This window comes from Malania oleifera, chromosome 4 (assembly GCF_029873635.1).
Source record: "Malania oleifera isolate guangnan ecotype guangnan chromosome 4, ASM2987363v1, whole genome shotgun sequence".
NCBI lineage: Eukaryota > Viridiplantae > Streptophyta > Magnoliopsida > Santalales > Ximeniaceae > Malania > Malania oleifera.
In genome coordinates, this window is record NC_080420.1 from 48786869 (window position 1) to 48801593 (window position 14725).

At 34.2% G+C, this 14725-nt stretch overlaps 1 protein-coding gene across 1 annotated transcript; it reads left to right on the plus strand.

Annotated features, from left to right (window-relative positions):
* The first annotated feature begins 2471 nt into the window (after positions 1–2471).
* LOC131153176 (DNA oxidative demethylase ALKBH2) lies at positions 2472–6006 on the plus strand. Its single transcript, XM_058105305.1, has 4 exons — positions 2472–2926; positions 4346–4462; positions 4571–4760; positions 5391–6006. Exons 1-4 carry the CDS (start codon positions 2708–2710, stop codon positions 5588–5590), a joined length of 726 nt encoding a protein of 241 aa, XP_057961288.1. The 5' UTR covers positions 2472–2707; the 3' UTR covers positions 5591–6006.
* The last annotated feature ends 8719 nt before the right edge of the window (positions 6007–14725 follow it).

The window sequence follows — 14725 nt, forward strand, 5'->3', positions numbered from 1 at the left end:
GGGGATTCGTCAACGAGTGGCAGTGTGTGACTAGTTGACGAGAGTAGGGGACTCGTCGACGAATCTAATGGGCAGAATGACGCTAACGGGGGGAAAACGGCTAGTTTACCAAATAAAATATCTTTTCTTCCCCACAACGACTAGTTAACAGCTCCTTTGGCTCTTGGACTATAAATACAAGCTATTAGACTTATATTAATATGGTTTTGAAGGATTTTGATCATTCTTAGTGAAAAAAATCTTTTTATACCAAAACTTAAGCACCTAGAACTTTGCATTGTTGTTCTTTATTCACAAGTGCTCATTCTCTCTTACTCTTTAATTGTGTTTGACTCATTGCTTAAGAGATAGTGTGAGGTTTGCTTTGTATATAATATTTGCTCATTTGAGGAGCATCATATTGTATTTCCATCATCTTCTTGTAAAGGTTCTTTGTGAATCGTTTGGTGAAGGTTCTTTGTGAACCGAATAGGCTCTTTGTAAGCAGGTAGGGATTCATTCCCGAGTAAAGGCTCTTTGTAAGCGTGGTAGGGATTTGTTCCTGAGTTGTAAGGCTTCTCCGTCGGTGAAGGAGTTCCTTAGTGGATTATGGAATCCTTGGGTTGGTCCCAAGGTGTGGACGTAGGCTTGGTGCCAAACCACATAAAAATACCGGTGTTAATTTTCTCTACCCTTCTCTTCATTTTATTTTTCTTGTGCATGATTTACATTTACTTATATTGTGATATAATTTCTTGTATCTTGCCAAGATTTTTTATTTTGTAGAGAAATATGCATTCCACAAAAAGAGTCTATTTAACCCCCTCTAGACTATATACTTCCGGGGCTGGGACGACTAATAAATCTAATTTGTCCATGCATTTTAATTACAAGATCAGAATCTGAATTTTTCATAATTATTATTTATGTTGATGATTTGAATTTAGTTGGGACTTCTGAAGAGTTCACTAAAACTGCTAGTTATTTAATGTCTAAATTTGAAATGAAAGATTTAGGAAAGACAAAATATTGTCTTGGCCTACAGATTGAACATGTAAATGGCAAAATTTTTGTTCATCAATCTAAATATACCGAGAAGGTATTAAGGCAATTCTATATGGACAAAGTTCATCCTTTGAGATCTCCAATGATGGTGCGATCACTTGATGTTAAGAAGGATCCATTTCGACCTCATGATGAGGAAGATGAATTACTTGATCCTGAAGTACCATATATAAGTGATATCGACTTTCTAATGTATTTGACCAAATGTACAAGACCTGACATTGCATTTGATGTAAATTTACTAACAGGATACAACTCTGCTCCTATTCGGTGGCACTGAAATGGAATTAAACACATTCTACGCTATTTGAGAGGTACACTTGATTTGAGTCTATTCTACTCATTTGATTTCAAATCTCAATTAGTAAGATATGTAGATGTTGGATATCTATCTGATCCTCACAATGTTAAATTTCAAACTGGATATGTATTTCTTTACGGAAAAATTGCTATATTTAGGAGATTAGTAAAACAGATGATTACAACAGCATCCTCCAATCATTCTGAAATATTAACTATCCATGAAACTAGTAGAGAATGCGTGTGATTTAGATCGATGATTTCTCATATCCAAGCAAATTGTGGTCTTCAATCAATTAAGAATATTTCAACAATTTTATTTGAAGACAATGCTGCTTATATAGCTCAACTAAGAGGAGGATATATAAAGAGTGACATAACAAAGTATATCTCTCCAAAATTCTTCTATACGCATTAACTCCAAAAGAATGGTGATATAGATGCTCGATAGATCCGATCAAGTGATAATCTTGTAGATTTGTTCACCAAAGTTTTGCCTATTACAACATTCAAGAAATTCATTCATCTTATCGGAATGAGACACCTTAAAAATCTTAGTAGAAGGAGTTAATATATGAGTGACATCCAAGGGAGAGTGTTATGAAATATAGGTGGATGCCCTCCATGTTAACTATGAACCTATCCTATATATCTACACTAATTCATGTCCCATGTGAACCTATCCTATATGTTTGTACTTATAAAGTGTTTGTCACCTCATCTTCCACCCATTTGATTTTTTCCTTAACAAATGCCTAACTATTCATATTGCCCTATAAAAGGGCACCCTCCCCTTCTCATTTGAGACACATTTGATGCTTCCATGTAAGTAGACATATAGTGAGGATAAGAGAAGATGAGAGATAAAGTGAAGAAGGGATAAAGAAGAGATAAAGATATCTTGTACAAGACCGATTTCATATCCTATTCTAATTCTTCCCGTGATAGTGAAGTTTTGATCTCATTTGCCCATGGAATAGGTATAGCTGAACCACGTAAAATTTCTATCCCGTCTCTATTTATTTTCTATATTTTTATGACAAACATAAATAAATTTTTTTATATTATCTATTCCTTTATTGTGAAAAAACAGAAAACACAAAATAGCAACCCTTACCGTCCAATTTGTTTTGACTCTTTGCTTAACAAAGCAATTTAACGAATTGCACTTTGTTCGAATTTAGTTCAGTTGTCCGCAACAGCGTGCGATTGTTTTGATGATTCGGAGCGCGGCCATGTCTGTCTAGTTCAATTTATTGCACTCCTGTGGGGTTGGAGGGTAACGCGCCATTTGCCCGCCCTCCCCGCTTCTCTCTCTCTCTCTCTCTCTCTCTCTCTCTCTCTCTCTCTCTCTCTCTCTCTCATGAGTATCATCAAGTTCGGAGTTGCGACTGAATCAACAAACCCTAGCCCTGACGGGGAGCTGAAGAGACGAACTATTGATCTGGGAGACGGAAGCGAAATCGTCCACATTCCACGATTCTTACCGTGCGATGAGTCCTGGAAACTGTTCGAGTACCTCGACAAGGAAATTCCCTGGTCCAGGCCTACCATTCGCGTCTTCGGCCGATCCAGCGTTCAGGTTTGAATCCCTATTCCTATCTTTTTTGTTTTCGGTATTGTTGACATTCATATTGAACTCGTTTGGAAGGAAGAGGAAATCGGTCCTTGCACTAACGAAGATGTTCTTTATCTTTTTTTTTTTTGTTTTTCTGTTATGGCTGGCATGCGAGAATCAATAGAATGCAATTGAATCCAGGTGAGCCCCACTGATTAACAAAGATTGCCCCCATTCTAGAAATTTCGAAATCCAGGTGGGGTGCGTGTATGTTAATTCAGGTAGAAAGAGTTTCTGTGCTTCAAAAGAAAAATGTAAATACCTTATACGTCCTAAGATTTTAATTTTTTCTAAAACAATCCAAACACACGAGTGGAGCTACGAACTAGGCCATTTTCATTTCTTGAGGATGAAAATGAGTAACGTGTGATTTCTAATATATGGTTTTGGAAGCTTTTTATATATTTTTGCCATATCAAAGAATGATGTAGTTGTTGTTTCAGATACTCGGGGGATGAAGGAGTCTCCTTTTGCTCATTAAAAACTAGAACATTGACACTGCGTTGCATTTTGATTTACATGGATTTGTATGAAAGTATGAAACTCAATCCTATCTTGTGTTGCATTTTGTCTAAATTCATACAAATCTATATTTATGCTTCACGATTCTGAGCTCCCAAACACAAGGTGAGCATTAATCAGCCTCTATGGATTGATCCAAAATAATCATGTATTTATCGCTTTTATTAGTTTCACTTGGATGGCCTACAAATGGAGATTTGTCGTGCAAGGGACAACACTTATTCAAAAATTAAGAAAATAAAAAAATTCTAGCCTGATCACTCTTTTTTTGCACACTAATTTACTAATGTTTGTGGAAAACAATCATGCATTTTTCCATTTTAATTACCATCAAATGCTAGTGCTCTTAGTGACTTCGGTAACACCATCTTAATATTGTAATTTCCCCACCGCTGATCAATACTTTTGTGATACTGAAAATGTACCTTTTCCTTATTTTTCCCTCCTCAATATTTGTTATTTTCTTAAATCTATCAAAGGAAAACTAATGAATGACTTGCAGGTTTTGAAGAACTAAAGTGGCTCTTAGTATAACTGGTGCCAGTAATATATTACTTGATTTTAAAAATATCCTGTCTTCCTCAAATCTTCTGTTTTTATCAGTTGCATGTGCGATGATTGTTTGCTTAGCTGTAAGGTTTATGCAACCTCATTAGGATTGTAAGTATTAAGAAACTCATGATAGGGGAAATTTTTGGCTTTGGGTACAGTTTCTGTGAAATCCTATGGAACCCCTCCTAAATTATAGTTTGAAACTTGTGGGATTTTAGTGTTTTACTTTGTGTATGACATTCACATTTCATTTCAGTGGGGCACCAAAGCTGTAAATTTACGGTTTCTAATTTTAAATTTCCCTTGCAGCCTAGAGATACATGTTATGTTGCAAGTGAAGGATTGCCAGAACTTAGTTATAGTGGGTATCAGCCTCATGCGTACTCTTGGGACAACTATCCTCCACTAAAGGACATTTTGGAAGCAGTAAGAATGTTCTTGAAAATTTATTCATTGTGATGATTAAAATTTACCCATTAGCAGAGGCAGCATATGTCCTCAATTATTTTAAAAAATAAAATAAAAATATTGTAGGTCCACAAAGCCCTTCCTGGGAGCAGTTTTAATAGTCTACTCTTAAATAGATACAAAGGTGGCAATGACTGTGTAGGTTGGCATTCTGATGATGAGAAGCTTTATGGATCAACTCCAGAAATTGCATCTGTGTCGTTTGGATGTGAACGTGAGTTCATATTGAAGAAGAAAATGAGCAAATTGTCCCAAGGTAAAATTAACGCATCAAATTAGCACATTTGGGGGTCAGGTTTGCGCCTCTTTTAACTTTTTAGATTGTTCTGGATGCTTCAATGAGTCCATTTTGATTTTGGACTGCGCCATCCATTTATCTGACCACTGTTTTTGTGCATCTTCTTACTATCAAGTGAATCTTTGGCTGCTTGGTCTTCAATTTTTGTTTCCAGAAAAGCCCTTGGCTGTCTGCTTTCTATTTTCAAAAATACCATTTCTCATCACCCTACTCAATACATTTAAAATGTTTGAAAAGGGAATTGAATGAATATTCTAATTAAAGGCAATGCTCCTTTGCCTCCAAGACCTCTTGTTTATTTTTTCCCCCAAAAATGCGCCTACCCATTTTTTCCCATGAGCGCTCTTGTCCTTCAAATTTCTTTCCAAAAATGCCCTTAAACTACACACATGCACACTGTATAAAGACTAGTCTCGATTGAGGCTATTCCACTTTATTGCCTTGATGTAGGTAATATTCTCTAAAATTTCTTGATACATAATGTTACAATTTCAAATTGGTCCATACACTGCTTTGTAGAAGGGTAACTACTAATAACATGAGTTCCATCAACTCTATATTTACCTTCCTTTTGTTATCTCCTACTAGCAAGGAGATTTGAGGTTGAACCTGCAAGCAAGCGAGCAAAAAAGGCTAGTAGTCATGTAGATCAACACTCATTTACATTGAAGCATGGATCGCTGTTGGTGATGAAAGGCTACACACAACGGGATTGGGTTCACTCTGTACCCAGGCGTGCAAAAGCTGAGGCCACCCGAATCAACCTCACCTTCAGGCTTGTAGTTTGACTGGCTGTGATTAAAGGAAATAGCCAGGCTTTAACTGGTGTATTGACTTGGTGGTTGGGCGAATCAACGATGATGGGGGCTCTGGGGAACCTAGGATTCCACATGGGCAATGAAAAATTCTCATCAACACCCGATAGACCACAGCTGCTGGCTGCTCCTGGCAGCGAGTTTTTTTATTTTTTATTTATTTATATATTTTTCAAACCATCTTCTGTCAGTTCCTCATTTATAAGCGCTGGGCTTCAGTTTTGCTGTCTATGGCAGTTCTTTCATGCTTCAGTTTCTTTTTCTGCTGTAATTTTGGAACCAGAATGCCTGTAACATGCTTGGGGTTAAGGGTGAAGGCTTGCTCAACTATGATTTGTATGTACCATATTTGTTAGTTAAATACATTTATGTTACTATGCGTTTTAATATTTTCTATTTTGTTTCATTTTAATTTCTTTTTATCTTAAGAAATTCTAAAATGTTGCAATTCAATGCACATCTGGTGCGTTTATCAGATCAAAATTGCAATGGTTTAAAAAGTACAATGACTAAAACTACAAAGATTTAGAAGGCATGGTGATGACATTAGGTAAAAAAGATTTACTGTGACCAAGATAGAAAATTTTAACTAATTCAGCCACCAAGGGCCTGTTTGGAAACACTAAAAAATACACCTATGACTACTTTGACTTAAATTAGTAAGTGTGTGATTAAAATAAGCAGTGTTTTAGTTATTTTAAATAAGTAATTGTATAAAAAGTACTTATTTACTTTACCACTTAATTAAGACACAATAAGTAGAAGTGAAAAACCTTGACCCTATGTTTGGAGAGACCTTGGATTTGGATTTGTATTGGATTTGTATTGGATTTGGATAAGATATAATACAAAATTATATTAAAGCTTGTCCAAATCTACCCAAAGCCAAATTCAAGGTTCAAAATCCATGCTCTCAAATGTACCCCTTTCTTCTACTTGCAACTCAAATTCTCAAATGTAAACACTTTCTTTTCACACTAACCACTCGTCCCTAGCTGATTTTCCTCCCAACGTTTTCCGATCCATTGTAATAACTTTCAGCTCCTCTGCTCCCACTCATCCTGCATCTCTTGAATAATTGCTAGAGAATGAATCCCAAGCCTCAAGTCTAATGCAAGCTTTAAAAGAAATTGGAAGGCTAGATTGACGACCCGTGACTCTGCAATCTTGACAGGTAAGTTTGATTTAATTTAATTTTTTTTTCTGAATTATATCTAAATGTCTCCAATCTCTCAGGTCTGATTCATTTTTGAGATTTGTTTTGAGTTTGTTTTTAGGCTTGTCTGTACTAAGATTCATTTTTCTCGTTTTTGAGTTTTTTAGGCTTGTTTTCTCTGAGATTTGTTCGATTAGAATATCTTTTGTTCTGAATCATTTTTGAGATATGTTCTAAGATCTTTGTATTAATATGTCCTAATTTTGCTGCATACATGGTTTTTGTCAAAATGTTTATATTGCATATTCACCTATATTCCTATCTTTTATGTAGTCGTGTATTCAATTGAGCTTATATTATTTTAATTTATAATATTATGGAGCCTTGTTTTATGTGCACACAGCTTAAGAAACATAAATTTTATGTTTTTATGTTTATGGCTTAGTTGTCCTCAATGTAATCAATATTATCTATGAATTAAATCAGTTTTGAAGGTAGACATGTTGATGATTTGATTCTTATATGTTTCTGTTTTATCGATTCAAGTAGTTTTGGTTTCAGTGATCTTCTCTTGGTTTCTGTCCTCGAGACAATTTTGGTGAGGTAAAAATGGTGGTGTGTTTTGAAATGCAACAAAGTGTAAATATGCTGTTGTTCATGTGCCAAAATACTTTCTTGTTTTGTTTTTGTCTGTTTGGTGCTATAAAATTCAATTGAAAAGGGACTGTTCAGGCCATGGGATAGGGTCATGTCTCTGAAACTTCCATGCCCCCATGAGACATAATGCATGTCTAGGTACAATGGGAAGTATTAAAAAAAATACAAATGGGGGACCAGGGAACTTAAGTCAGGCCAAGAAAACTTAATTTGATTTGATTGTGAGAGACAACAACAACTAAATTGGCGGAAAAATGAGGGTTTTTCTGTACTCTTCCTTTTGTTTTATTGTGTAACCACGGTATTCCTCCGTCAAAAGTGAGGGTATATTAATAAATAAATGGAGGTGCTGTCCTCTTTAACAAAAAAAAAAAAAAAACAAAAATGGCAGAGAAGGATTCATATAGCCGATCCCACTTAGTGAGACTAAGACTTGGTTTTGTTGTTGTTGTGATAGACAACTACAAATGGATAGCAATGGACAGAAAAAAAAAAAAAAATACAATTCAGGTTCATTGCAAATTAATACATGTTCTGGAGAACTGGGTGACATTTCTGTGACATTTATTAACATTAGAAATTGCTGGAAAACATTTCTTATGAAAATTGGATTTCTTTGAGTGTTTTGGCAGTAAGCCTCGCTTGCTCTTGTTCTACAGTTTCAAACATTATCCAAAGATGGTGAGGGGAAGTGGCCAAAAAGACACTCTGCCAGAGTTACCAATCTCTTTAGCAGAATTGACCCCAGCCAAACCCAGCTATAGAAGATTCAATATCTAGAATTAGAATAAATGTGGTGGCTTCTCTTCTAATGCTGCCATGGATTACTTAAGAATTAAAACAGCTTCTGTTATATATGAAGGGGTGTTTATCTGGGTTGGGCACAAACCTCTAGTAAGTGATCTCTTAGCTATGAATTGGCAGATGTAGATGTTTGCTAGCATGCTGGTTTCATATGCTTGCATTTTTTTGCTGAAGCAGCAGAGCATTTAGACTGTTAATAAATATATATTATTTATTTAAGTTAAAATGTTAATTTTCTTTCAAACACAAATATTTGAACAATGATGCTCAAGTTTCTGAAACTGTTGTATGAATATGTTCCTTCCAAATAAGAATGAAATTTTATGGCAATGTGTATGCTGGCCAGACTAATTGAATCAAATTGAGAAGTTCTCAACAAATTAAATTAGGATATGGTGCACTTTTTGAGCTTGCTATGAAGATCTCACATGTCGTGACTGTTGATATATTGGCCCCAACATGTTACATCGTAAAAGCTACAGTAACTCCTCCCCCCCCCCCCCCCCCCCCACCCAAAAAAAAACACGTGCGCACACACATACACACTTTTACATATGTGCAGAGAGAGAGATTGGTCATTAGACTGGCCTGATTGTTTTATACACAATTAGATGATTAGGTGTTCTTTGAATGGAGCTTAAGACAGGCTATGCAGCAACAAGTTATTCAAATATTGGTTGAGCAATTAGATGCACTGGTGGACTGAGTGATTTAGGAAATTTATAAGTGCTCTGCCCATTGCAGAATCATAAGATATGCCATGCATCAACCACACTTCCATTTGCAATGCTAGCAGCATTCAAAGATATTTTGAGCACCCAAGAATTTGGCTTTGGATAAATGATCAAAATTCATAGTTGAAGGGATTTCCATTTGACAGGAGTGGGATTATGGAATCACTCCATTGCATTTTGCAGTACAGCTGGGGAATTCAGTAGTCTTTCGCCCAATCAGAAAATGCTGAATTTTGAATACAGAAACATATGTTTTCAAGCCAATATATAGTGCTATATCTGTGATGTTGCTAATATGGCATAGGACTTCTAGTTGTGAGAGGCTTATGGGTCCGTTTTGACTCATTATCTTACAGTGGCTAATGACTTGCCCTTGTCAGATTAAGGTATGGCTGTTAAACTTTGTTTTTAACATTTCAACCCAAGCATAATTATTTTTATATGTGAACAAAGTGTACATTAAAACAAGATGCTAATCTGGAAAGGTTGTAATTTTCAGTTTGGGGGTAATTTCCGTTCTGTTCTGTTAGCTGAACTGAAAAAGTTCAGTTCCCTTGGATTTTGTGAATTTTGTTCCAAACCAACCTATTGCAAAGCTCTGTTTGGTGCTGCTATTTGTTCAATACCAAAAACTTCATATTTTGGACTCATGGGTGAAATTTTGCGTCACCGTTGTCTGCGGTTGAGGCAGGTAGCTGGTAGGATGGAGCTGATGGATTGTGCATCTACTCCCTGTGTGACATGGTGCTTATATAATTCAGCGTGCATTTTGGTCCAAATCGTTTTTAAAAATGAGGATAGGAAATTTGAGAAAAGCATAGGAATTTATTAGGACCCACGTTTGGTGCAAGTATAGAAGCCTAGTACTTTTAAGAGCAGTTACTAAATCCAGAATATTCAAAAATTCAGTTCATATATGTCTCTCTTCTCCAAGGCTTTATTTGTCATGATCAGAACAGAGGAGCAAACTGCAATTAAAAAAGATCAAACAAGCAGAGTGGAGGAGCAGACTAGAGATGGGTTAAACATACTTCCAGCATTATAACTGGTCTTTCTTCTAGGGGAATTTCTCCACCTTTTTTGGTTAGATGTCCATGCATGTAGTCTAAGAATTGTATCACAAGCGTTTCTCATGCAACAGTATATACTTGGGTTCCTTAGACAGGGTCTAATATTTTCTCTCCAAACATAATATGTTTAAAAACTCATCACAATATCATTTTGGTATAATGTATGGGCAAAAGACACTGACCTCACCTGAAGTTTGGCAAAAAAATATTGACTTTTCCTAAGGTTTTAAAAATTCTAGAGACCTTCCTTGAGATTTTAAAAAGGATACAAACTTCCCCTCCAAAGATTTGTCTTTTTTTTTTTAAAATAAAATATAAGGAAAAGTTTGTGCCTTTTTGGCAAATCTCATGGGAGGTTCTTGAAATTTTTGAAACCTCAGGAAAAATCAATGAAAATTTTGAAACCTCAGGGAGGTCCAATCTTTTTGCCAAACCTTAGGGGGAAGTGAATGTTTTTTGCCCTAATATTATTTCATTTTCATATCAAGATGCAAAACTTACTATGTTGATAAATATATGCTTAGATCATATGGTTATAATTTACCAAAATAGTTGACTTTTTGCTTGATTTTTATGCAAGTAAAATGGGACCATAAAAAAGTAGGTTCTCTCCCATTTTCTTATGCTAAAATACGATAATTTATTTCTTTGTTTATTTATTTGTTATGAGAAATCTTAGGAATCTAGCTAGCCCAAAGAACCAAACTAAACTGTTAAACTATATTCCATTACATGACAGATTTAGCTCAATTAAGACCCTTTTGTGAGTCGAGGAGAGCAATTAGGACAGAGAAGGCACACTACCGTGGTTCTCAAGGTTTAAATACTTAATCACATGATAACCCATTTGGACTTCTATGAGCATCGGTTTAAGGATTGGGACCAAGTCAATGAGATCTAAGAAGTAAAGGTTCAAAAATCATTTGGCTTTCTTTTGCTTTGTGTTTGAGCATGCACCCAATCAATTTATGTGGACATTGTTCAAAATTGTTACAATAGTATTGAACCTTAGGGCTTTAAAATCACTGTCAAGATTTCTTAATAATTCAAAGACAATGCCTAGTACTAGTTTATAATAATGCAGCACTGTTGGTGCTCCTAAAACCTATTTTTGGTAGAAAGAAATTTGACAAATGGATTATTTGCATGTTTGTGTGTGCATACCATTGTTTGTTCACAAAAAGGGAGACTTTGAAAAGCAAACTTGCGGGATCATTCCAGTACTTTTGTTTTGAGGTTCTTGTGCTGTTTCTTTTATCGAATATTATTTGTTAGCTTGACTTTATGAATGGATTAAATTGTGAGTAGTACATATTTGTGTTATAAGAACGTTCTAATTGTAAGGACTTTTGTTGAAGACCTTTGGTACATGCAAAAGAGTTAGATATTCTCTTTGATGGTACCATAGTTACATGAAAACATTCATGGACACTCTCCCAAGGGACACACATAATTCATTTTTGAAGATTCTATGCATATAGTGGAGACCACTTAGTTGGAGGGAAAAATTGCTACTCGAGAGCAAAGTGCCACTAATTGTGGCAATGCAAGAATAAAGAGTCTATTCAAGTCATCAAGAAAGGGTAGATCTAATTGGAATTAGTGGTGGAAATAAGCATAAAACAGAAAGTGCCACGTACTGAGTTAAAGAGGAGTACCTTGGAGATCTATGATTTCTTTAGGACTACTCAATAGTCAACTTTCTACACATTAAGAGAATGCCTCATCGAGCTTAATAAAATGGAGGATTGGGTTCACAAAGGAGTTGACATGTATAGGCATGCACTCTTTCTTTTCCATTATCTAATGTATTAAGAAACGTGGATACTTCTTGAGGGAGCCTAAATATGATATGATCGGTTGGATTTTATGAGATCTTGCTTGAGCCAATACTAGTCGTAGTTGATTTTTCATTTCTAACAAATAGGAAGGCTATTTAAGATTTTCGACCATTGCTGACAAATTATACTTAATTTTTCCTTACTTTTTTAAATCATGCTTTTTTCTTACCTAAATTCTATCATATTACAAGAATTACTAATAATTTGAGTTTTATTATCTTTTTTTCACATGATTATTTGCAAATACTTCTTTTGTGAAGTAAGTTTTGCTTTTGACTTAAAATAAATATTAAGCAAGAAAATAAATATTTTTTAAATTTGAACTCTAAACACACATTACTATAATATAAGCTATTTTGATATGGAGAAGTTCTTATTGATTAATTGAGTCGAAACATGCATTCTATTATAAAAATATTTTTAATATAAAAGTGTCTATACATAATCATTTAAGAGAAAAAATGACTATCTAATAATTTACGCAATCCTAAAAGTCTGTCTTACACTTGTATTTGCCCTTCTTCTTATACTATTTTTGGAGCCTTATCTTGATTGCCACTTTTAAGTCATACTATTTGAAGATTTTTTTTCTTCTTTTTCTTCTTTCTGCTGGGTCATGTGAACAGTGAAAAAGACAAACAAACGAACAGAGAAATAATTAGTAGATAGATTATAAAGTAAGGTTGAGAACAGAGAGAGTTCTATACTTGATTAACCTCCACAGATCTTAGGTTCGAAGTATGAATTATAGCGAAAAAGACAAACAAACCAATGGAGAAATAATTAGTCGAGGGATTATAGGGCAAGGTTGAGAATAGAGAGAGAGTTCTGTACTCGATTAGCCTCCATAGATCTCAAATTCGAAGTATGAATTAATAGAGTTAGAAGAAAGGACACATGAATTCATATGAGAATATGCTTTTGGGTTCAAACCATGGTACTAATTAGTTGAAGTCAGGACAATGATTTTATTTTTATTTTAAATTTTTTTAAAGAACTATAAAAATACCACGTTCTTTTTTATTTTTTAAGGTTTGATGTTTCTAAAGTTCTCTATGCAAATGTCCTATGCACGCTTCAAGCTTTAATGGCAATGAGGGTGTATCAAAGGGACTACGGAATATCTTGATATGGATTGAGGCCACCAAGTGGTGGTCTTAATGGATGACAAGGGATCTTCAGTAGTGATTTTTTTTTAAGAAATAATATTTTTGTATTTCATTTTTTTTTGGGCGCATTTATTTGATAATTCATAGGTAGATTTTTGTGAAATGTAAATTCTATTATCACTACTACAACTCTTTTTTCCTTTTTCAAGTTTTATTATGCCCTTCTATTTATAAAAAAAAAAAAGGAACTTCATCGTTGAGTTGCATACATTTTATAGTGGGATAAATTTTTCAATACGCAAGTCATGTTAACTTCTGTGCGCAGTAGTAAGATTAATTGATTGGAAACTAAATCTAGAAAATATTCATTATACAAAGTTTAATGATGACAAATAATTTTTATTTTTCTATTTTTAAATTTTACGACTAAGAGTATTCAAAAGAAGATTCCATGATGTATGTTGTTTGCAGATGATATTGTATTAATTGACGAAACTAGAGATAGAGTAGAGGTTGAGTTAGAATTATGGAGAGAAGTTTTGAAATTTAGAGACTTTAAGATAAGTAGAAATAAAATAGAATATATGAAATGCAATTTTAGCAATGATAGGAGGAATATTGGAGTCAAAGTTAAACTTGATGATGAAAAAATAAATAACACTTGTAGATTTCGATACCTTGGATCTATTATGCAAGTTGAAGGAGAAATTGAAGATGATGTAATGCATATAATTAAAGCAGGTTGGGTAAAATGGAGAAATGCTTCAAGTGTGCTATGTGATCGTAGAATACCCTTAAAATCGAAAGGGAAGTTTTATATGACTGTTATAAGATCAGTTATGTTATATGAATCAGAATGTTGGGCGACGAAAAAACATAATATCCAAAAAGTAAAAGTTGCGGAGATGAGAATACTTAAATGGATGAGTGGTATAACATTGAAAGATAAGTTAAGGAATGAATACATTCGTGGTAAGTTAGGTGTAACTCCTATAGAAGATAAGATAAGAGAGGGACGACTCAGATGGTATGAATACTTGTAACGTAGGCCTTATAGTGCACCTGTGAGGAAGAGTAACTTAGTTAATGTGGGGGCAACAGAAGGAGTAGGGGTAGACCTAAAATAACTTGTGAGGAGATAGTGAGTAAGAATTTAATATTCTTGAATCTATAAAAAGAAATGGTCCATGATCACATAAATTGATGGAAAAAGATTCATATAACCAACCCTACTTAGTGGGACTAAGACTTGGTTTTGTTGTTGTTATTGTTTATTTTTAAATTTTACAAAAAACAACAAAAGATGGGAAATTTTTTAAATGTTGAAACATTTTATAGATAAAAATGAAATAAAAAAAAATAAAATATAGAATGAAAGATTTGTTTTTCATAACTAAGGAGGTCCAAATTATAGTGTTCTTGTTATTGATATCTATTGGTTTTGAAATTTTTTCACATCATAGAAATTTTATTCCTTATATGAAGTGTTATCGTTAGGTTATGGATTAAGATGTTTTAAGATTGTATTTTTTTAATGGTCAATTTACAAACCTTAATTATATTCAAAATATTGATTCACAAAATGATGACTTTAATTTAGGCCCTTATCATGGCCCCCAAAAATAGTTGATGTAGCCATAGCTGGTTTTGAAATGTATATTTTGGTAGATTGCACACCCTACCTTGTAAACCATATTTAACCCTTCTATATTGTCTTCTTATTTTGCTATGTAAAAT

Bases quoted from the DNA above. Each gene is read 5' to 3' on its own strand.
- LOC131153176 (XM_058105305.1), top strand. From the start codon at position 2,708: ATGAGTATCATCAAGTTCGGAGTTGCGACTGAATCAACAAACCCTAGC. The intron at 4,463-4,570 runs GTAAGAATGTTC...AAAATATTGTAG, and splicing joins TAAAGGACATTTTGGAAGCA to GTCCACAAAGCCCTTCCTGG. The intron at 4,761-5,390 runs GTAAAATTAACG...ATCTCCTACTAG, and splicing joins AATGAGCAAATTGTCCCAAG to CAAGGAGATTTGAGGTTGAA.